The 23584-nt window shown below is 46.9% G+C and overlaps 1 protein-coding gene across 4 annotated transcripts in view; it reads left to right on the top strand.

Annotated features, from left to right (window-relative positions):
• SLC6A13 (solute carrier family 6 member 13) overlaps positions 1-23584 on the top strand; it is a 65533-nt gene that overhangs the window by 3281 nt on the left and 38668 nt on the right. For 3 of the 4 annotated variants that reach the window (XM_030543144.1, XM_030543151.1, XM_030543163.1), the window contains 4 exons: positions 11440-11574; positions 13928-14068; positions 15229-15313; positions 19927-20059. In XM_030543144.1, the coding sequence (XP_030399004.1) occupies positions 11440-11574; positions 13928-14068; positions 15229-15313; positions 19927-20059 (494 nt within the window). The remainder of the gene's footprint in view (positions 1-11439; positions 11575-13927; positions 14069-15228; positions 15314-19926; positions 20060-23584) is intronic. The other variant, XM_030543159.1, reaches the window with a different exon arrangement.

Genomic DNA, 23584 nt, shown 5'->3' on the forward strand with positions numbered 1-23584 from the left:
CATTGGCCTCTTGCACTTTGAATTGCTCTGTGTCTATCCACACCTGAGAGCTTTGTTTCCAAGAGGTGGTCAGTGAACTTGTTTGCACTTCAGGGGTATACACCTGTGTGTACAGAGGGCCTGATTCCTAGAGGTGCTATCCTTTCCCAAGAAATGCATTTCCTTGGGGGGCAGAGGCAGCCGTATTCGGTTGGCACCATACATCTTGCAGTTTTTCAGAGTATCAGTCTGTGCCCAATTTCCCGCAAGTGCTCAGTGTGTTTGTCCACGTAGGAAGCTTGTTTCCTAGAGGTTTCCAGAGTCCACATCTCTGTCCCAGGGACCTACTCCCTGAAATGCCTGGGGCCTGGCTGTCCATGCCCAAGAGCCAATTTCCCAGCAGTGACCAGGCTGGAGTTTTTCACATGCAGGCCTGGCATATCTGCATATTTCTTGGAAGCTGCTGCTGAGTTAAGGACTCCTGGTGTAGCACAGGGGTTCTCAACCTTTTTCTTTCTGAGCCCCTTCCCCCCCCAATACGCTGTAAAAACTCCATGGCCCACCAGTGCCACAACAACTTTTTCTGCATGTAAAACCAGGCCCAGTGCTACATCATAGGGGGCCCCACAAAGCTAAATTGCTCAGGCTTCAGCCCCGTCTGGCAAGGCTTGGGGCCCTGGGCTGCAGTTCTGTGGGGTGGGGCTTTGGCTTTCTACCTTGGGCCCTAGCAAGTCTAATGCCGGTCATGCTTGGTGGACCCCCTGAAACCTGCTTGCGGCCCCTCAGGGGGCCCAGACCCCTGCTTGAGAACCACTGGTGCAGTATACATCCTGGAGGGTACCCAGCATCACCGTCTGGCCTTGCAAGGATGCCTGTCATGTACTCGTGTGTGTGGCAGTGATGAGATCCTGTAACACTTATGTATTAAACCATTGTAAGCAAAGGACCTGTCTGCCATGAAGGTGAACATTTAATAACCAAATGCCTGTGCACCCTGAGGGCACCAGTTTTCTAGAGGTGCCAGGCATGCAGCATTACTGAGGGGATTCAGGCCTAGTTTCTCTATCCTATCATCTGCCTCTCTTCTGGTGTGTATTGCTAGTCAATGGGTGCCAGCGTGAGTGGTACACTGTCTCTAGGAGAGACATTGGGGTGAGTGCAAGTGCAGAGACAGCAGAGTCTGTGAGGTGGGCTTTATGGGGAAAAAAGCTGAGGTAGTATTCAGAGTCTCCTCTGGCATCTGAGAAGAACCCCAGCGTTGCTTGCTTTCCCTGCAAAATCATCTTGCTTGACTGTGATGGTGTGTACATGAGATGCGTGCACACTCATGTGTATGTGTAACGTGTCTGACACAGTGTGATGTAGGTGGGAGATGGAGTGTGCATCTTTGTGTGTGCGAGATACCTGCCTTCCAAGCACCTTGGGGCTTTGCAGGTGATAATTAGTAACGGATACATGAGCCTGTGGGGGGGTATTTTCATGCATCTTCCCTATGGGGAATTCCCCAGTGCAGCAAATTCACTTTGTGGGTGGATTGTTGGTTTTAGGTTTTGCTGTTAGACTTTTTTCTTAAAGAAAAATTGAAATCCTCTCCTCTTCCCCCAAGTCCTGCTAGAGATCAGAGATTTCTGTGTTTTCTGTGGAGAACTTCTCCAAGTTGTGGAGAAGGAATTTCCCCCGTTTGTGTTTAGTGATTTATTGCTAATCAGACTGTCCGGAAGTTCTCAGTTGGCAAAGTGAGTGGCCTGGGGACCTTGCACTGAAATCTCCTGGATTTCACTTGGAAAAGTCTCTTGAGTCTAACTAAACCACTTTCTCATGCCATTGGCACGAAGAGGATTAGCCAGTTAGCTACTTTCACACTGGCTTTCACTTGGTATTTGCTGCTTTTCACCTGGTACTTGAGAATGTTGTTTTATTTTTGAGGGGGGATTGGAAGGGAGGATTTTTCTTGTTTTTCATTTTTAATCTGGAACGTATCTAGGTCACTAGCTGCATGGTTTCTGCTTTCATTCACTGTACTGTTCCCATGGGCTCCCTGCACAGCCTCTGGAAGTACTTAGGGATAATGTGAAGACTGGTCACTGCTGGAATGGGAAAAGCAGCTCACAGAGCCACCTTCCTGGCCCTGTTGCTGGTGTTTGTTAGTTTGGTTATCAAGTGCTAGAGTCCTGTGAGGAAAGGGACGGCTGTGGGTGATGTAGAACCTTTGTGAAGCTGCCTTATCAGAGAGAACCCAGTTTGGTCGGATAGTTCAGGATATAGAGAGGTGGACTTCCCAAATTTTGTCAGCGCTAGAGGTGAGCCCGACCCAGAACTATGGATCCAAACACTCACAGGCTGGGGTGAGGTTGAAATCTGTATCAGAATCTGGCATCTGGGGACAGAAACTGTGTGAAATTATTTGTGCAATATTTTTCAACAGAAAATGCAGATTCAGTTTGACCAAAACAATTTGTGAATTCAGGTTGATTTTCATAAATTGTTTCAGTCGGGGGAAAAAACCCTGGAAATGTCAAAATGGTTTGTTTCAGCATTTCCAAAACAAAATGTTTCATTTTGGAAGGACATTTTGTTTCATAGCATCCTTCAATTATACTGAAAAAAATTAAACATTTAAGAACGTCAAAATCAAAATGAAACTTTTTTGACATTTTGGTTCACTAAACATGTTTGAAATATTTTTCTTTTGCGTTGACCAGAAATTAATATTTTATTTTTCAAAAAAAAAAATTTGGACCTGCACTTGAACTGGATATTTTGCACTTGGGACCTTCAGCTGTCTTCCCCCAAGGTTAGAACAAGAATGATTTCATATGGTGACTCTTTTTATAAAGTAAGGAAGTGGTTGCCAAACAGCCTTTATTGGGAAAGAGGAAAGTGAAATGCAGAATAGCTGAGAAATTATCTATTTGAATTAGGTGAAACAGGGCAGCTTGTTACTTATCCTTTCTTTTTGGCTCATTTCCACTTTGCAAACAAAGAATCATCTTTTGAATATTTAGAGTTCAGTATCCAATACCCAAGTCCAACATGAAAAAATAACTCTTCCTCCTTTTTCACTCTGATTGGGCTTAGGTTGTGCTCCTTGGAAGTGGTTAAACCCTCTCTATGGACGTTGGCCTCTCTGATTGAGAAATATTGGGGAAGCTTGTCTGTGTGGGTGTGCAGGGGTGTGCCTCTGTCCTCTCTCCCTATGTGTCACCCCCACGTACACACCATCTCTGGTCTTGTGCTTGGCTGGAATCTTATTTGTGAGAACAAAGCAATAACACAAAGGAACAGAGGGAGGCTAGAATTACAAAGTAAGACCTCAGAGTCCTTTATTGGGGTCAAATTCCCCCGGCTTCACTAGATTAAAAACTCTGTAAGGGCTTCAGGATTTGACCTAGCCTGTGCCTGGGGCAGGATAAAATGAGATTCAAATTGGGGAAATTGAACCGAGACTTGAGCCTGTTTCGGAGATGCAATTAAGAGGAATCTCTTGAAGTACAAAACGGAAACATGTAACCAGGTTGGCTCTGTTGTAACTGCTCCCTCTGACTGTTGTCCTGTCTGTAGGGCCTCAGGCCTGAGCAGTTGTGAAATGTCCTTGCTCTACTACATTATACCACTCTTCGACTGCCTGTGTAGAGGCAATCCTACCCCCATCCCCCACTGCTGTAACTACATCAGAGATCCTTGTGTTTTACACCTGGTACGTAACCAGTCTGTATCATAGTTCCTTATCATGGTTGTGACATGTATTTTCCAGTCTGTTCAGGCAAGAAAAAATGGTCATGTAATGATTTTGTGTGTGTGATGCCAACTGCTGGCTGGGCCACAAGGAGGCTAAGAGACTGCCAGACCTAACAAAGCATCCTCCTTTACTACTAGATGTCTGGGAGCCTATGAAGGGGCCTATAGGGCTTCATTTTCAGACTCTTTGCGTGTCTTTCCTGTGAGCGTGATACAAATAGTGTGCTACCAGATATCTGAAGGGGTCCAGTGTACTGCACTTTCACCATAACCCCCTGCAAGGCACAAGGAACACATGGAGGTTCCAAGAGAAAAGAATGGTGAAAGCTGTTTGGCCAGTCAAGTGTGACAATGCCACAGGTAATCAGTGTGGGAAAGTGCTAAGGGTGGGACTAGGCTTTGCTTGGAAGTGAGACAGGGAAGTGATAGAAGAGGTGTCCCAGGTACATGTGTGTGATGACCTACCCTTGCATCCTCATGCCTGAGGTGTGCAATGGAGTGGTGTCTCAAGCACAGATGATGTTGCACCCCCTGGTTTGAAGTGGTTTCCATCATATTCAGGGTTTACAGTTTTGTTCAATGGCTCTCCGAACCCTCACTATACAAATTGTTCCAGCGCCCCTAGTCTCAAAGCAGGAAGCCCTGTAACTGACTGGCATTGAAGGCCCCTATGCCTCACACAAAGGCAAAGGACTGTAAGCTGTCTAAACTCCTACCTGCCACATGGGGCCACAACCGTGGTACCCCTAACCCACCCAGCAATATCATCAATCTATCCAACTACACACTCAACCCAGAAGAAAAGTCTGTCCTATCTCGGGGACTCTCTTTCTGCCCTGCCACCCCCACCAACATGATGCAGTTCTGTGGCAATCTGGAAGCCTACTTTCACCGTCTCCGACTCAAAGAATACTTCCAGGACAACACTGAACAGTGCACTGATACACAGGTGCCCTCCCACCAACAGCACAAGAAGAAGAACTCCACATGGACTCCTCCTGAGGGTCAAAATGACAGTCTGGACCTCTACATTGAATGCTTCCGCCGACGTGCACAGGCAGAAATTGTGGAAAAACAACATCGCTTGCCTCATAACCTAAGTCGTGCAGAACGCAACGCCATCCACAGCCTCAGAAACCACCCAGACATTATCATCAAAGAGGCTGATAAAGGAGGTGCCGTTGTCATCATGAACATGTCTGACTACCAAAAGGAGGCCACCAGACAACTCTCCAATACCAAATTCTACAGGCCACTTCCCTCAGATCCCACTGAGGAATACACTAAGAAACTACAGCATCTACTCAGGACACTCCCTACATTAACACCAGAAGAAATCAACATACCCCTAGAGCCCCGACCAGGGTTATTCTATCTACTACCCAAGATCCACAAACCCGGAAATCCTGGACGCCCCATCATCTCGGGCATTGGCACTCTCACTGAAGGACTGTCTGGATATATGGACTCTCTACTCAGACCCTATGCCACCAGCACTCGCAGCTATCTCCGTGACACCACTGATTTCCTGAGGAAATTACAATGCATTGGTCACCTCCCAGAAAACACCATCCTAGCCACCATGGATGTAGAGGCTCTCTACACAAACATCCCACACACAGATGGAATACAAGCTGTCAGGAACACTATCCCTGACGATGCCACAGCACAACTGGCCGCTGAGCTCTGTGCCTTTATACTTACACACAACTATTTCAAATTTGATGACAATATATATCTCCAGATCAGTGGCACTGCTATGGGCACCCGCATGGCCCCACAATATGCCAATATCTTTACGGCCGACCTGGAACAACGCTTCCTCAGCTCTCGTCCACTCACACCCCTTCTCTACCTACGCTACATTGATGACATCTTCATCATCTGGACCCATGGGAAGGAGACTCTGGAAAAATTCCACCATGATTTCAACAGCTTCCACCCCACCATCAACCTCAGCCTGGACCAATCTACATGGGAGGTCCACTTTCTTGACACCACGGTGCAAATAAGTGATGGTCACATTAACACAACCCTATATCAAAAACCTACCGACCACTATGCCTACCTTCATGCCTCCAGCTTCCACATCACATGATCCATTGTCTACAGCCAAGCACTGAGGTACAACCGAATCTGCTCTAACCCCTCAGACAGAGACCAACACCTACAAAATCTCCACCAAGCATTCTCAAAACTACAATACCCGCATGAGGAAATAAGGAAACAGATCAACAGAGCCAGACGTGTACCCAGAAGCCTCCTACTGCAAGACAAACCCAAGAAAGAAACCAACAGGACTCCACTGGCCATCACATACAGTCCCCAGCTAAAACCCCTCCAACGCATCATCAAGGATCTACAACCCATCCTGGACAATGATCCCACACTTTCACAGGCCTTGGGTGGCAGGCCCAAGACAACCTGCCAACCTGAAACATACTCTCACCAGTAACTGCACACCGCACCATAATAACTCTAGCTCAGGAACCAATCCATGCAACAAACCTCGATGCCAACTCTGCCCACATATCTACACCAGCGACACCATCACAGGACCTAACCAGATCAGCCACACCATCACTGGTTCATTCACCTGCACATCCACCAATGTAATATACGCCATCATATGCCAGCAATGCCCCTCTGCTATGTACATCGGCCAAACTGGACAGTCTCTATGGAAAAGGATAAATGGACACAAATCAGACATTAGGAATGGCAATATACAAAAACCTGTAGGAGAGCACTTCAACCTCCCTGGCCACACTATTGCAGATCTTAAGGTGGCCATCCTGCAGCAAAAAAACTTCAGGACCAGACTTCAAAGAGAAACTGCTGAGCTTCAGTTCATCTGCAAATTCGACACCATCAGCTCAGGATTGAATAAAGACTGTGAATGGCTTGCCAACTACAGAACCAGTTTCTCCTCTCTTGGTTTTCACACTTCAACTGCTAGAACAGGGCCTCATCGTCCCTGATTGAACTGACCTCTTTATCTTTAGCTTGCTTGCTAGCATATATATACCTGCCCCTGGAAATTTCCACCACATGCATCTGAAGAAGTGGGTATTCACCCACAAAAGCTCATGCTCCAAAACGTTAGTTATATAAGGTGCCACAGGATTCTTTGCTGCTTTTACAAAGGCAAAGTGAAGATGTGTCAGCTGGAGGTCAGGCAGAGGCGAGTCTGCCGAGCTTTGGGTTGTACGCTTCAGGAAATTAGCCACTTGACATTCACACATGTGCAGACTTGATTGTGAGTCATTTTATGATCCATGCAGTAGAAGGGGAGTCTGAGGTAGGATACCAAAATGCGCAAACCTTTAGGTTTATTGGAAGCCATCGTACTAATGGACAAACTAGAGAAGCATTTCTCAAACTGTGGCTCGGGACAGCAAAGTGGGTTGCAATTCTGTTTTAATGTGAGGGATGACATTAGATTTTCTGGGCCCAGGCCCAAAGCTGGACTCCCACTGCCTGGGGCCGAAGCTGTAGCCTGAGTCCCACCACCCAGGGCTGAGGGCTTCAGCCCTGGATGGCAAGGCTCAGTTTACAGGCCAGTCACCTGAGGCTGAAGCCCTTGGGCTTCGGCTTTGCCCTCCCGCCTCCTACATCCAGGGTGGTGGGGCTTTGGCTTTGGTCCCCCAGCCAGGGGCAGCAGGACTCACATGGGGTCAGGCTTTGGTCCCCCCTCCGGGGGCCAGGAAGTAATTTTTGTTGTCAAAAGGGGGTCACGGTGCAATAAAGTTTGAGAACCCCTGAACTAGATATAGCCAGAGATCCTAAAGAAGAGGGAGTGCCAGAGCTCAGGGTCCAAGTGGATGAAGCCCAAGACAACTATTGTTACTAGGTAAGGGAGTCATTTGGTAGCCTGTGTGAAATAGTGAAGGAGCCTGCAGTACTTTTCTTACTGGACAGAGGTCCCCCTCAAAAAGACACCATCCTCCACATGGCACCAATAGCCTTGAGGGCATTCTCAAGAGAGGTCAAGGACTGTGAGAAGGCCATGAAGACTGGTTTCCCCTCTTGTTCCTGGAGGTGGTCTCTCTGTCTCAGGGCTGAACCTTCCTGAGGATGGGGACAGTGTGAGGAGGCTGGTGTTGCTGTCCCCTGGTGAGCCTGTTCTGTGCATGAGGAGAGGATGTTTGCCTCCAGAGCTGTCAAGCCAGCCCCTTTTACTAACATTACATTCATGTGGATTATATTTCAAACTTTGTGTGGGAGGATAGCAACCCAACCCGAAGAGGCCAGCTTTAGCTCAGCACTGAATTTTAAAAAACACGAGAGAGCAATTCTGAAGCAAAAGCATCTGACTGGCTGAACTCCTTTCTGTTGGAGGAGGCGAAAGCATCACCTATGGGCTCCCATTCAGTCAGTAAAGTGGCCCCTTTCTGTGTCATAGCCCAGTGCCTCTACAGAAGGACCAGTCTACTTCCGCACTAGCCTGGGCAGACTTCAATGGCAGAGTGTCAGGACCAAGTAGAAAAGCAGATGCAGGAGCTTTGCTAATTCAGGGCTGAATGAAATTCATTATAATTTGCAATTTCTCACAGTTACAATATTGGTCTGGCCTGGGGATAGAGGAAGGCGTTTAATAACAGCAGCAATTAGTGCACAGGGACAGTGTTAAACCTTGAAAGAGCCCGTTAGAGTAGGAGAACCAGGCAGAGAAACAGCTCTTGAGTGTTTCTGAGCAAGTTCACCCTTTTCATTCAGCACAAATTACTCCTTTAGATAAAATGGATGTCAGCCAGATCCATTCTCAAGCCAATGCTGATGTGATGTAAACTGGAGCACCTTCTGTGTATGCCATGGGATCACTCCAGAACCACTTGGATACACACTGAGGAACTGTGGTGCTCCTGCAGCTCACCCAAAGACATCTTTAGAAAACTTTTCTGGCCAAAAAATTAATTTCCCTAAAACCGTTCCCACTCCCGTGTCAGCAGGATGCCAGCTGGCTCGGAGGTAGGGTATATAGTGGTGTGAGAATAACTGTACTGAAGTAGCAGCAGATTTGAAAAACAAGAAATTTCGTTAAGGAGCTTAATTCAACTATATAGATAGGAGAGAGAAGGAAAGAGTCTAGGCTTGTTCCAGAACTCCACCTCCCCAATTCCCCCAACAGGACACTGAGTGATGACTGCCTGAGCCAATAAAATGCAAGATAGAAGTATTGCATCCTCAGAACTTTTGGTGGATCAACTTACTGTGAGTGAGGAGGATGCTGTTACCTAGTAACTCTGGGGACATGATTAAGGCCTGGTCTACACACAGGTGGTTGGGTGTGATTTTTTTTGTACCAATCTGGTTATACAAGTACAAGCCTAGCATGGACACAGTTGTATCAGCACAAATGAGGTCCCCCATAGACTATTCCTATGAGAGAAGGGGAATAAACTATATACAGGAATGAACTATATCAATATAAGCACCTTTATACTGGTATAACTCTGTCCACACTAGGCAGATGTACTGGTATAACTATACCGGCATAGTTAAAGTGGTACAACATTTGTGTCTAGGCAAAAGTAACTCTCTCATCCCCCACATTCCTCCCCAGCATTCTGGCACTGCAAGTTGCACTAACAAGTGAAAAGCTGTTAAAATAAAATAAAACCATTCAAGATTAGAGCTCATTGACAAATAAAAATTAATTAATACACCAATTATAACTGGTTTCATTTTTTTGGTGACATTTTAATTGAAAATGTGAATCAAGTTTTATTTCCCATGTTTTCAATTTTTGGAATATTTTTTCAAAAAGGTTTTTGGTCACCTTAGACACAAGACGTGAGTGTTTTAAATCAAAATACAGTATTTAAATAACAATTCCTTTGAAAACTGAAAACAATAACTGATTAATGAAAATTTTTTATTTAAAATATTTTGTTAAAATTTTCAATATTGGGCATCTTTGGACAAGTTTTCATTAGAAAATTTTGGAGCAGCTCTGCATAATATTCCCATCTCCCCTTACAGACTTAGGCTCTAATCCTGCGAAGATTTATGATGTGCCTAACTTTACTTATGTGAATAGTCCCTATTGAAGTCCCTGGGACTATTCACATAAGTAAAGCTACACATGTAGGTAAATATTTGCAGTTTCAGGGCCTTCCTAGCACATTGACGTCTGGCTGACCCATTAGTTCTAATCTCTGCAGACCCTGGGCCTGGTCCAGTCATGGTTTTGCTCAGTAATTACTGTGAGATTTTCATTGTATTGTTGGAAAAGTATGGAATTTCTCAACTGTACACTGTCATGTTGGACTCTGCAGACCCCTCAGAGTCTGCCAGGTGACTTGCTAGCATCTGATCCACACGAGTCTACTCATCTCCCATTTATTTCTGCTACATATGTTAAACTCTAGACTGGCCTACAAGCATGCACTGTAATGGGCCATGGTTCAAAAACTCCTCAAGAAGAGGGAAAGGAGGCAAAAGGAAGAAGGCATTTCTGGGTTCACTATTAAATGTGTCCATGAAATAGACAAGCTGTGCAATGTGGCTGGTTGTTGATGCAGGCATCGTAAAGTTTATCTTTCCCGTTATTTTTGTAATATTAATTGAGCAACTTTGGTGATGCATTAATAAAGCAGGGAGGATAGACTAGCTCTGGGACCTTTCCCTTCAGTTGTGTAGTGGGAGAATCAATGGCAAGTATTACCCCAGCATGGAGTAATCACAGACCTGATTCATTTCTTACTGTTCTGATGGTCCCTGGGCCTCTCACTCCTACTGTAGTTAATGGGAAATTTTTCCATGGACTCCAGTAGCAGCAGGACTGGGCTCCCAATGTGAGTGAAATACCTTTCTGTACTACTGTCCTTTCAGTTGTGCTTCTGCTTTTTAACTGTCAGGGAGCAAGATGAACAAAAACTCAAATTGGGTGGAATGGTGGGAGCAGGCTGAGTTTATCCAATATTTGTATGTTAGCATCCTGAGTATTACCAACTCCAAGCATTCAAAAATCATAAATCAGCTTCCAAAAAAATGCTGAGATTTCTTAAAGAAGTGCGTGTGTGTGTGTGTGTGTGTGCGTGTGTGTGTGTGTCTGGAATTTCTTTGTATTTGCCTTCTGGCTTTTGAGCCTTTAGGGTTCATGTTTAAGCTTTTGTCCCCACCCTAAGAGCTAGAAACATTTATAAAAAGATGAATCTGAGATTCTCATGGAATTGCATGACTCCAGGAGCTGAGGCTTTAAGAAACTATCAAGAGACTCATGCTAAAATTTGCAAGAACATAGGCCACGTAGGCCTGTGCAAATATATGTAAAGACATAGACCCTGCCCAGGAGAGCTTGCAGTTGAAGTAGTAACAAGACTTGTGTAATGCGATCTGGTCTCTTCACCACAGATGCAGATTTTAATCTTCTGAGGCAACTGGTAGGTTTGTCTTTATACCCCATCAGGTTTCAATGCCTCATTCACACTATGGTTGAGGCTGTGCAAGCAGTAATTGTGTGTGAACTGGGATATTGCTAGCACCATTTCCTTGATAAATTGATAGGGATTTTTTTCTTTGCCATGTTTCCCAGGCCTCTTGCATCCTAGCCCTTCCCTCCTGTGTTCTCTACAGCCCATATTGCCATCTGTGTCTCCTTTCTCAGGGACCCTTCTTGGAGCATTCTTTGTCCTGAGGGAATTTTTCAGTCCAGGCCTAAGTTGGGCAATGGTCTAACATGATTTCTTTTCCATGTACAATGCTTAAATCTTCCAGGTGCTTTCTTTATCCCCTATCTCATCTTCCTCTTCACCTGTGGGATCCCAGTGTTCTTCCTGGAGACAGCGCTAGGGCAGTACACCAGCCAGGGAGGGGTCACCGCCTGGCGGAAGCTCTGCCCTCTCTTTGAAGGTGAGTAGATCTCAGAGCGCAACCCTTTTTTGGTTGGGGGAATGAGGGGACATGTAGTGCAAGGGTCAGGAACTACAGTTGGGACATCTATCCCTCTTAAAAGAGACCCTCCCACTATACCCATGCTGTTCTCTGCAAAATTCTTTGGAAGTGCCTGTGATGTTACCATGAAGAATTGTGTTTACCCTCTCAGATCAGTTCATGATGTACCTCATCTGGTATTCTGCTGCCTCTCTCTCACCATCAATATGTGATGATGCTTTAGAGGATTGCCATAGAAGTCTCCTTGACTTTCCCCTCACTCCCCTATTGTTCATCCAAAATGGTGCTGAAAAGAAATCTCTTGCCTTTCCCATAACTCTGGTCACGTTCACTCTCCTTGTCAAATGACATCACCGGCCCTCTTCACTTCCTGCTCTGAGGTGTGAGCTCTGGCCATGGAATTTGCCCACAGGCAGAATTGTGCTCCTGGATCTAAACTTTATTTAAATAATTAAAACTGCTGTAACTCTTATAATCGCAAAGAAAATCTAAAATCTATGAACTCACATTTAAATTGATGCCGTGTCATCTTCCTGAGTTTGCAGACAGCCTGAAACAATAGCTCTGAGAGGTGTCTTCTTAATGTGGTGTTAATTCTCAAACCCAATTATGACATCATTTTAGCATAACTATCCAATGGGGTTTTTATCCCTGTATCCCAAACACTTCCAATGCTTTCTTAGTTACCAAAAGTCTTAACCGTCTCCTATCCATCTGCTAAAGCCCTCCAGCTTCTCCCCTGATGACTTCTACAGACCTGGTAGTTTGCTGCTCAAATAAAAACTTTAGCACATTGAAAACTAAAAATGTGAGGTTGAGCAAAATCAAAACTGAGTGTAATATTGAACTGAATGTCAGGAGAGACATTTCTCACTTCCATATTTAATTCAGTAAAAAACCTTCATGTTCCAACTTCCCTGAAACGGTTGCAAGATATTCTGTCCATAACACCAGGTGGCGTGGAAAGCCAGGGAGATAGCTACAGAATTAATTGAGGTTTACCAGAGTACATGAGGCCACTTGGCTAGATGGACCAGTGGGATAAATTTCTATTTCTTTATGTTAGTAGGTGGCTGCTCACTCTGCTGTGGAAGTACAATCCACATACTGTGCAAAGTTCAAACTCCCATCCCATCCCATCCTGGGCCATGGCTTTATTAACAAACTACTACATTAAGTGAAAACACAAAGAGCAGCTCACATCTCCTCAGGCATGGCTGCTCCTAGAGTGCCTCCCTGAGGACTGCTCAGTCCACTCGTAGATGCTCACGCACCAGGAAACCTCCCGTTCTCCATTACCTCGAGATGAAGTAATGAGTTACCTGAAAAGCCTGCTTAACCCTTTCCCAGAGGAATCATCCCTTACTAACAAGGGGCAGTATTTCAGGAAAACACTGCAGAGGCTGGAACTGCTATGGCTTGGAGAACTTATACAGCTACAACTCTGCAGCCATTCTCCTATTGTGAGCTCCTTACAGAGATGCCTGCTGACAGATGTTGCTCGGGGTACCTGTAAGCAACACCCTTCTCCCGCACTGCTCCGCCCCGCTCTGCAAATGCTCCTGCATCATTCCCTAAAGTGAGACCTATGTGGAGTAGTTCATAATAGACTGTGGTTTACTTGAACCACGGACATCACAGCAGCTGTGTCTGAATTGATGGTGTAGGAGACTCTGGCCTATAGAGGACCCCAATGTGTGCAGTGCTTTGCCTTTGGAGGTTGTTGACATCCAGGACAGTTTTAAACATTATTCCATAGCTTTGACTTTTTTTTTTTCTTTTCTCTGCTGGTAAAATTTTGGTTCCAGTGACATTAAAGTGTAATTCTGACCTTGCTGTACTCATTAGTCTCTACAGACTCTAGCCAGAATTCTCCTGCCACTTAGCAATGTGGGTAGGGCAGTGGTCATGAGGAAACCCTGACACCTTTTGGCAACTGCCCTGAAAGTTGCAGCCCCCAGGTGCAGTAGATCACAAACGCTTTCTTTACGTGGATGTCTGTCTTCCAGGGAAGCTTCCACTGGCTGCCACGATAATGTGAGGCAGTGGAAGGTAGTCTGGATATCACTGGGAAGATGGTGATGGATGGATCGGTCGCCATGCCAATATTCACATTGCAGCATGGAAATCCCAAAATAAGAGTTGAGGAGGTGGGCGAAAGGGGGAGAGAACCAGAGCAGTGGGCGGTACAGACAGAGGTGGGTTTGGAGTGCTGGGAGAAGCAGGGTGCTGTGGCAGGCTCTGGTCCTGAGGCTGTTCCAGCTCATGTTTCTCTCTTTGTTTATCAACACTGAGGCCCTTCTCTCTGCAGGAATTGGTTATGCTTCCCAGGTGATCGTCGTACTCCTGAATTTCTATTACATTATTGTCCTGGCCTGGGCCTTGTTTTACCTCTTCAGTTCGTTCACCATAGACCTTCCCTGGGGCAGCTGTGACCACGAATGGAACACAGGTAACACTGAATTCCCCTCTATCTCATCTCCTCCTCCAACTCCCCATTAGTTTGCTCGGGAAAATCTTCCACCAGCAAATACCATCTAACCTGAAAAAGCAAGAGCCAGCCTGCTGTGGGGGAGGGACCGAGGCCAGTGCGAGTGGCGAAGAGGCCTGGTTTATTGCCATACTACCTGACACAACATCAGTCCTGCTGATGGTAGAGGAGAAGAGGCTCAATTTCATTTGATAAGCTGGATCTCTTCAAGAAAATGTCCTAACGTGCCAGCCGCCCCCAGCTCCCATTGACTTCAGCCTTTCACTATGCCTGATAAGAGCAGCAAACCAGTTGGTGTGTTATGCAGGCTCCCCCATGCTGCTCCAACAACAGATCCAGGCTCCCCTCTCCTGGCAGCTGTGGGGACGGGAGAGAAATTCAGTTTAAATTCAGCCCTCTGCTTCTTGTGCTCTGCTTCAATAATAGGAGCCCGTTCCTACCCGGGAGGCCCACCCCTCCCCTTGGAGGGAAAAGGGGAACTTAACCTTTATCATCATACAGTCCTTGGTTTCTCCCCAGCACTGCTTTGCCAATGGGACCACAACCCTGCCCTGGAAGGACCTCTTGTTCTGAGCAAGAATAGGGATTTTAGAATATTTTCTCCCTTTGAACATTATGCTGCTGGATGGAAAGGGGATCTGTAGCATTTCCAGAGGTGAAGGTGGACTGGTTTGGCATACTGATAAGAAAGCGGACGCTGGTACACAGCTAATGTTAAAGTGCTGCTGCATCAGCACTTTAAGCACTGTACCGACAGGGCCGCTGATGGGGGGCGGAGGGAAGGCGAGCAAAAGGGGAAGCTGTCCCCGGGCCTGGCAATTTAAAAGGGCCTGGGGCTGCCAGAGCCCTGGGCCCTTTAAATCGCTGCCAGAGCCCGGGGTGGTGCAGGCTGTGCAGTGCTGAAGGGCTGGCTGGGGGAGTCTGGCCTCAGCCCCACCCCTTCTGCCTGAGGCCCTGTTACTTATGGGGGCCCAGAGCTGCCCCCACACCTTGCCCAAGAGGCCGGCCGCCCTGCATACCAGTAAGTCCTTTAAGTTACTTTCACCCCTGAGTGTTTCCCAGAGGCTCTGCTATTCCAGCTGTATCTGTTTATGTTCTCTCTCCCTGGGCCTGTCCTGCAGAGAACTGCGTGGAATTCCAGAAGGCAAACGCCTCTCTAAATGTGACGACTGAAAATGCCACCTCCCCTGTCATCGAGTTCTGGGAGTAAGTGAAAGGCTTGTGTTTCTCTGACTCCTCTGGGAGTTACAATCCCCAACAACGATTCTCAGCCCCTCCAGGCACTTCCTAGTTTATACACCTCAGGGTTTTCACAACACTTCAAACGGGACAGCACCCAGGAGAACAACATGGGCCAGATTCTGCTCTTGATTACTGTTCTGTTAATTTAGAGTAACTTCACTGAGATCAGTGGAGTTGCTCTGGATTCACACAGGTGTGCCTGAGAAGATACTCTGGCATCCTGTCTTATTTAGATCCTCCCTGTCTTTCCTGCTCTCTCACCCAAATGTTGTCCCCACACCTATGTAGTCTCACTGACTTCAGTGAGGGATCCAGAGGGGTAAATGAGGTTAGAATTGGCTCTCTGCCAACAGACCTCATCTTCACTGCTCTTTCTCCTGCCTCTTGTGCTACTCATTCTCTGATCATTCTCTTCTCACATCTACCTGTTTGTTGTCTTATCTCTCTCTCTCTCTCTCCTTTTGGTCACAGCACAACTGCTCTTCTCTTTCTGCTCTTTTCTCCCATATCCTTTTTCTCTTCAACCTGCTCATGGTCACTCTTTATACGATCATATCCCTTCTCAGCGTAGCACAACGGGTTCGCAGATTTTCGGTCCAAATCTCTTCTTGTCTCATCGGGTCAAGTTCATCCTGGGTATAAACTCCACTGACACAGTGGAGTTAAAGTAGGATATCAATGGAGTTGCACCAGGGATGAACTTGGCCCTTGTTTCCGCTCTAGAGAGAAGCTGAAGTGGCCTGGTAGTTACTCTATGGGTTATCTTTGTAATTTCATCCTGGGCTAGTGTAATGTGGAAAACACTGACAGTACATGGCTCTGTGGATGAGGGGAAAGCAGTGGATGTGTTATTCCTTGACTTTAGCAAAGCTTTTGATACAGTCTCCCACAGTATCTTGCCAGCAAGTTAAAGTAGTATGGGCTAGATGATTGGACTATAAGGTGGATAGAAAGCTGGCTAGATTGTCGGGCTCAACGGGTAGTGATCAATACTCCATGTCTAGTTGGCAGCCAGTATCAAGCAGAATGCCCCAAGGGTTGGTCGTGGGGCCAGTTTTCTTCAATATCTTTATTAATGATCTGGAGGATGGCGTGGATTGCACTCTCAGCAAATTTGCAGATGATGCTAAACTGGGAGGATTGGTAGATACACTGGAGGGTAGGGATAGGATACAGAGAGACCTAGACAAATTAGAGGATTGGGCCAAAAGAAATCTGATGGGGTTCAACAAGGAAAAGTGCGGAGTCCTGCACTTAGGAAGGAAGAATCCAATGCACTGCTACAGACTAGGGACCAAGTGGCTAGGCAGCAATTCTGCAGAAAAGAACCTAGGGTTACAGTGGACGAGAAGCTGGATATGAGTTGACAGTGTGCCCTTGTTGCCAAGAAGGCTAATGGCATTTTAAGCTGTATAAGTAGGAGAATTGCCAGCAGATCAAGGGACGTGATCATTCCCCTGTGTTTGGCACTGGTGAAGCCTCATCTGGAGTATTGTCTAGTTTTGGGCTCCACGCTACAAGAAGGATGTGGAAAAATTGGCAAGAGTTCAATGAAGGGCAACAAAAATGATTAGGGGGCTGGAGCACATGACTTATGAGGAGAGACTGAGGGAACTGGGATTATTTAGTCTGCAGAAGAGAAGAATGAGGAGGGGATTTGATAGCTGCTTTCAACTACTTGAAAGGGGCTTCCAAAGAGGATAGATCTAGATTGTTCTCAGTGGTACCTGATGACAGAACAAGGAGTAATGGTCTCAAGTTGCAGTGGGGCAGATTTAGGTTGGATAGTAGAAAAAACTTTTTCACCAGGAGGGTAGTGAAGCACTGGAATGGGTTACCTAGGGAGGTGGTGGAATCTCCTTTCTTAGAGGTTTTTAAGGTCCAGCTTGACAAAGCCCTGGCTGGGATGATTTAGTTGGGGATTAGGTCCTGCTTTGAGCAGGGGGTTGGACTAGATGACCTCCTGAGGTCCCTTCCTATCCTATGATTTTATGATTCTACAGCTGGGAATGGGGTGAGATCAGTGGACATCCATAGGGTAGCAGCCACACCTCTCGTATCTTGCAAGGTTGGGCCTTCTCAGTGTGTGAATTTGGGGGGGCCCTCAAGAAACACTAGTGCTGCAGGACTCAGTGCTGGTGACTCAGCTGGTGGGACTATCCCTTGGCATCAGTACTCAGCCCAGCATGTTGACCGTGGGCTGGAGGATGGGGACGTTTGTATAAGATGTAAAAACAAGAGCTTGTGATCGCTGAAGATTCCATAGCCTGTGGTGGGAAGAGGGGAATTGCTAAGAACAGTGTCTTGGCTTCATTTCAGTCGGAGTAAACTCCCTTCGGCGACCCTAAATCCCCCTTGCAGATGTAAATGGCTGCAGTGTTCCTCCCTGCGTGTCCCAAACTGTTGTGCAGAGCTGCTGTGTGCTGTTGAGCAGCAACCTGTGGCAGCTCCAGTTGAGCACAGGATGTGATTCTGACCTCTGTAATCCACATTGGAGCCAGGGGGGGTTCCTTTTGGGAGGGAGGAGCTGTGTCAATGTGTTTGTTAATAAGCAAACAGTTCTGGCCATAGTCAGCTTCTCTCCTCTCTCATGCTGCCTTTCACTAACTCTCCTCTCTTCTCTCTCCCGTGGCTTCTCTCGGACTGTCACGTGTACAGCGTGAGCTGCAGCGCTGGCATTTCTTGCCCTGCTGTGCCTGTGGCTGGCAGCTAAGAGACTGAGGTTAAAATCAATGTTTTGAACAGTTCTGTAGTATTGGGACAACAGCACATGGGAGTGGAAATTTTCATTGTTCCAGCTCCTCAGTCACAGCCTCTGATACAGGGGAGAAGCAGGCTCTGCTCTCAGTCGCTGGGAAATGGAGGGTAGAGGCCAGGGGAAGAGGATAGATGTTTGCTTGAAAGATGCAAATCTGCATTGTACTGTGTGCCCTTCTGGGACTCCCTTGAGCTGCACTTGGTGCGCGCTTCATCTATAATCCCATGCTCTGTTACTGTTACCCTGACAGGGTACAGGAGAGTCCTTTCATGCTGTATGCCCTTGTGTTGTCCACTGCTGCATGCATGCAGGAGGCCTCCATTTAGCTGGCACTAGGAAAATAAGTAAGATGGGGAAATGCCAGAAAGCGAAGGGGGATTTCCCTTGGGCTCTGTGAGATCCCGTCTTTGTGTGGGGCTGTTGATGGGGAGAGCCGGTATTTTCTTGGTCCTTGGCTGATGGGGCTGTGGAGCAGGAAAGGGTGCAAGTGCATCACCCATCTTGGATTGTTGGCATTCCATGAGGTGCATCTTTTAGTTTTTGGATAATGCAGCAGGAGAGGGCACATGTGCTTCACCTGCCTCTAATTGCTGAGGCTCTAGAGTGTTGCTTGGCCCAACCTTTGCAGGCTGGGACTGCAGAACAGATGAGGGGTTCGTCTTCTGATCTCTAGGTGTGAGCGATGTTGTGGGAGAGGCCAGCAGCTTCCATTCTCCAGCAGCTGGGGCAGCACAGCTGGGAAAGAGTAGCAGAAGCTACAGCATGGGAAGCTGCTATGTAGTTAGAGTCCTCAGCAGGACCGGCGCTGGTGTTTTTAGCGCCCCAGGCGCACGGCCATTTCGCCGCCCCGCGCACTGGTCCGCGGCTCCAGTGGAACTGCCGCAGGCATTCCTGCGGAGAGGGTCCACTGGTCCGCGGCTCTGGTGGAGCTGCCACGGCCGTGCCTACGGGAGGTCCACCGGAGCCGCGGGAGCAGCGGACCATCTGCAGGAATGCCTGCGGCAGCTCCACTGGAGCCGCGGGACCAGGGGACCTTCTGCAGGCATGACTGTGGCAGGTCCACCGGAGCCGCCTGCCGGCAAAATGGTGCCCCTCAATAATCCTGGCGCCCTAGGCGATTGCCTAGGCTGCCTAAATGGAAGTGCCAGCCCTGGTCCTCAGTGATCTCCATTATTCTCTTGCTTTGTCACATGGTGTTCTACAGTCCTGGGCATGGCACATGCTGCCTTGTGGCTTTGGCTCCTAAAGGTGAATACCTTTATACTGTGTGATCCCAACCCTTTTTCATCCTACCTAACGGGGTTGGAAGGAATTAGCTGAGGGTGGTCCTTGTGTAGGATCCCTTGTGATCTATGTCAGAACACCAGCTGGTTTAAAGCACTTCCGAGGGGTAGGGAAATCTTATTATTTGTTATGCAGTATGCAGCAGCTGTGATCAGAGGCCATGTTGTGTTAGGTGCTGTACATTCACGTAGTAAGAGATTTCCTGACCCAAAGACCCAGCAGTCTAAATAGACAAGACAAAGGGAGGGAGAGGGAATGGAGGTGAAGTGTCCTGCACAAGCAGGTCAGTGACAGAGCTGGGAATAGAGCTCAGGTCTCCTGCCCCCTAGGCTGGGACCCTGCCCACTGAGCCTTTCATTTCTGAGAGGGAAACAGTTGAGGAATGTCCTTTGTATTTTCCTGAGGTGCACAGTTGAGGGGTAGGGCTTGATCTCCCTAAACTGCAAGGCATCACCAGGGGCTTTTGAGGACTGGCTGGTCATTGAGGATCTAACGGCTGAACTTAGCAAGATTCAATGCCTGTTTGCCTTTCCAGGAGGAGAGTGTTGAAGATTTCTGCTGGTATACAGCACCTGGGGAGCCTGCGCTGGGAACTGGCTCTTTGCCTCCTGCTCGCCTGGGTCATCTGCTACTTCTGTATTTGGAAAGGAGTCAAGTCCACAGGCAAGGTGAGTGCCTGGCTCAGGACTGGCCTCCGCCTTCATTGCAGTCCAAGGTGCTGCAGCTCCTGAGCTGAAACCCAGCTCTCCCAGACCCAATGAGAGCTGGCAACTCCCTCTAGCGCTGGGCAAGCCCAGCAGGGTTCACCTCCCAGAGGGGCTTGTGAACTGGAATCTGCAGAGGATGGGCACAGATGGGTTTCTTTGAATTAGAACCTCCAAGAAGAAAACTTGTCTTTGGACCCCGCCCCCAAAGAGGACTCCCTTTTACCACCCCCAGCTACCTCATCACTCCAGAAAACACTGGGACCCATTCTTATAATAAATGTCTGCTGGGGAGGCCCAGTGCTCTCCCTTTATGTTCCCACTCCTTCAGGCCAGGTCCTCAAGGAGTTGCCATCTTCCCTCCATTGGGGTCTTCAGGAGAGGCTACCTGGCATGGGCTGGTGCTTCTCCCATGTCCTTAAAGGATCTTTTTTAGTTGGGGGCATGTGTGATGTGCCAGCCACCTGTCCCCCACTTATACAGAAAGATTAGGGAGAACATTCCTTCTCCAGTTGGCAGCTGGGGTTCAGAGTAGTCTCCAAATCTTTCAGGTGATAGCTAAGGAAACCCTGAAGGACCAAAGGGCCCCCTCTGCCTCAGGGCCAAAGGAATTTTCCATCTCCTGCCCTTGGCCCCAAAGAGAACTGTACCCTAGCACAAGTTATAGAACTGGGGATTGCCAGTTAATTTACTCCTGGGGTAACACAGCTCCAGCTTACTCCTTTCCATCCTGCTTGCTCACCCACTTCCTGACTGAATTATTTGTGAGTTATTTGCCAATCTGAGATCACTAATCCAAGAATGTCCAAGGTGTTTCATTTTTTGCATGACATTTTGATTACAAAAAACCTAGAACGATATAAAATTAACATGCAGGTAGTTGTAGCTGTGTCAGTCCCAGGATATTAGAGACACAAAGTGAATGAGGTAGTATCTTTTATTGGACCAACTTCTGTTAGTGAGAGAGACAATTTTTCAAGCCATACAGAGTTGTTCTCCTTTTCCTTCTCCTTCTCGCTTGGTCTGGCTCTAAAGTTTGTCTCGCTCAACAACAGAGGTTGGTCCAATAGAAGATATTACCTCACCCATCTTGTTTTTATAAAATTAACATGGCACAAATTCAGTGGATTAAAAGCTGGCTAGCTGATGAGTCTCAAAATGTAACTGTAAATGGAGAATCATCGTTGAGTGGGTGTGTTTCTAGTGGTGTCCTGCAGGAGTCAGTTCTTAACCCTCTGTTATTTAACATATATATCAATGAACTGGAAAAAAACATAAAATCACTACTGATAAAGTTTGCAGATGACACACAAATTGGGGGCATAGTAAATGAAGAGGACAGGTCATGGATACAGAGTCATCTGGATTGCTTGGTAAACTAGGCACAAGCAAACAATGTGATTTAAATGTATACAATGGAACACGGACTGTAGGCTGTATTTCCAAGATGGGAACGTTATCCTAGGAAGCAGAGACTCTGAAAAAGATTTTGGGGTTGTGGTGGATAATCAGCTGAACGTGAGCTTCCAGTGCAATACTGTGGCCAAAAGGGTTAATGCGATTCTTGGATGTAGAACAGGGGAATCATGAGTAGGAGCAGAAAGGTTATTTTACCTCTGTATTTGGCACTGGTGCGACCATTGTTGTAATACTGTATCCAGCTCTGGTGTCCACAGTTCAAAAAAGATGTTAATAAATTGGAGAGGATACAGAGAAGAACCACAAGACTAGAGGATTAGAAAACAAGCCTTATAGTGATAGACTCAAAGAACTTGGTCTATTTAGCTTAACAAAGAGAAGGTTAAGGGTTATCTTGATTAGTCTATCTAGGTACGTACCTACTGGGGAACAGATATTTGATAATGGGCCCCTCAGTTTCTCAGAGAAGGGCATAATATGATGTAATGGTTGGAAGCTGACACTAGATTACATTCAGGCTGGAATTAAGGGGTCAATATTTGACAATGAGGGTAATCAGTCACTGGAACAATTTACCAAGGGTCGTGATGGAGTCTCAATCATGGATAATTTTTAAGTAAAGACTGGATGTTTTTGTAAAAGATCGGCTCTAGGAATTATTTTGGGGCAGTTCTATGGCTGGTGTTACACGTGAGGTCAGGCTAGTTGATCACAGTGGTCCCTTCTGGCCTTGGACTCTATACACCTAAGTGTTGTATCTCAGTGCTTTGAAGTGTGGCGTGTCCTGGTCTGCAGTGCCTGCAAATGACTGGTTTGGGAAGTGGACAGGCAGATGAACTAGCATGACCAGGGCCCAGAAAAGAGGCAGCCATACCCCAGGGTCCTTTAACAAAGGTCAAGGGTGGGCGGGGGGGAGGAAGAGGGAGGAGACGGGTGTTGCAGGGAGATATTGCCTACCTGACAGAAGATGGGGCATAATTCACTCGTGTTTGTAAAGCAACTTATCTTCAAATAAAAGGCACAGTGGAAATGCAAATGATAATGAATGCAATAATGGGCAGTGGATGGAGGGAAACTGGAATTAACAAGGAAAGAGAGAATAACTCCTCTGCTCCATGACAAGCACCCCGACCTAATCTGCTCAGCTACTAAGCCCTCCCTTACCCTTGGTAATGAGACTAATACTCTCCTGCCTGCACCCCTTTCCCCCCTGTGACCATAAAGGTGTCTCGGTTAATTGTCCTGCTCACCTTACCTGTACTTCCTTGGTTGCCTGCATTCTCTCTTACTCATTCTCTTCTGGAACAGAGCTGTGTAACTCTGGCCTGACTCCATCCATCCCTGCTTCCTTGATCTTTGTTAATTCAAATGACAGTAGTATGTTTTGTAAGATCATTAGTTAGTTTCTGCTCCCCCTCTTGAACCATTCCCAGCCGGCTTTATGCTTGGAGTCAGCAAGAGCAGAGGGACATAAAAAGATTTTAATAACAAATGGTGTCCTCTTCATGCACTTTAGCCAAAGCAGAACCATTACGTGGTGGTAGAGCTGACCAAATCCACTTGCCGTGAGCGATAGCATGGATATCAGTGGCTTTCCTGAGTTCACTATGGCCTCAGAAGCTGGCAAATCTATTAAGAATTTGTGGGAGGGGTGGAGTAAAGGAAATCAGCTTGTGAAGATAATCCTCTCTGGTTCCTATGGAGCAAAATATAAAGAAGAAAAAGTCAGTTACTTACTGCTGTGGCCTGGTGAAACAAGGCAGAGGTGCCTATAACACCTTACTGCTAGCATGCATGATGCTAAGGCACTGCAAACTAGGGCTGATCAATGTACAGAAACCCAGCATGAAACAGTGGCTGCTGGAACGCAAGCCTATCCAAGGAGAAAATGCTTTGCCAGTATTTAGGAGTTACCTGTTGCCAAAAGAAAGGGATAAAGAGTGACCTGAAATCACCCCCCACTAAAAGCAGCAGGAGTGACCTCATGCATCCCAAGGCACAAAAAACTCTGCATGGATATCCAGGAAGACACATGAGTATGGACATTTTCCTGGAGAAGATTGTCACAGA

The sequence above is a fragment of the Gopherus evgoodei genome, chromosome 1, assembly GCF_007399415.2.
Source record: "Gopherus evgoodei ecotype Sinaloan lineage chromosome 1, rGopEvg1_v1.p, whole genome shotgun sequence".
Taxonomy (NCBI): Eukaryota; Metazoa; Chordata; order Testudines; family Testudinidae; genus Gopherus; species Gopherus evgoodei.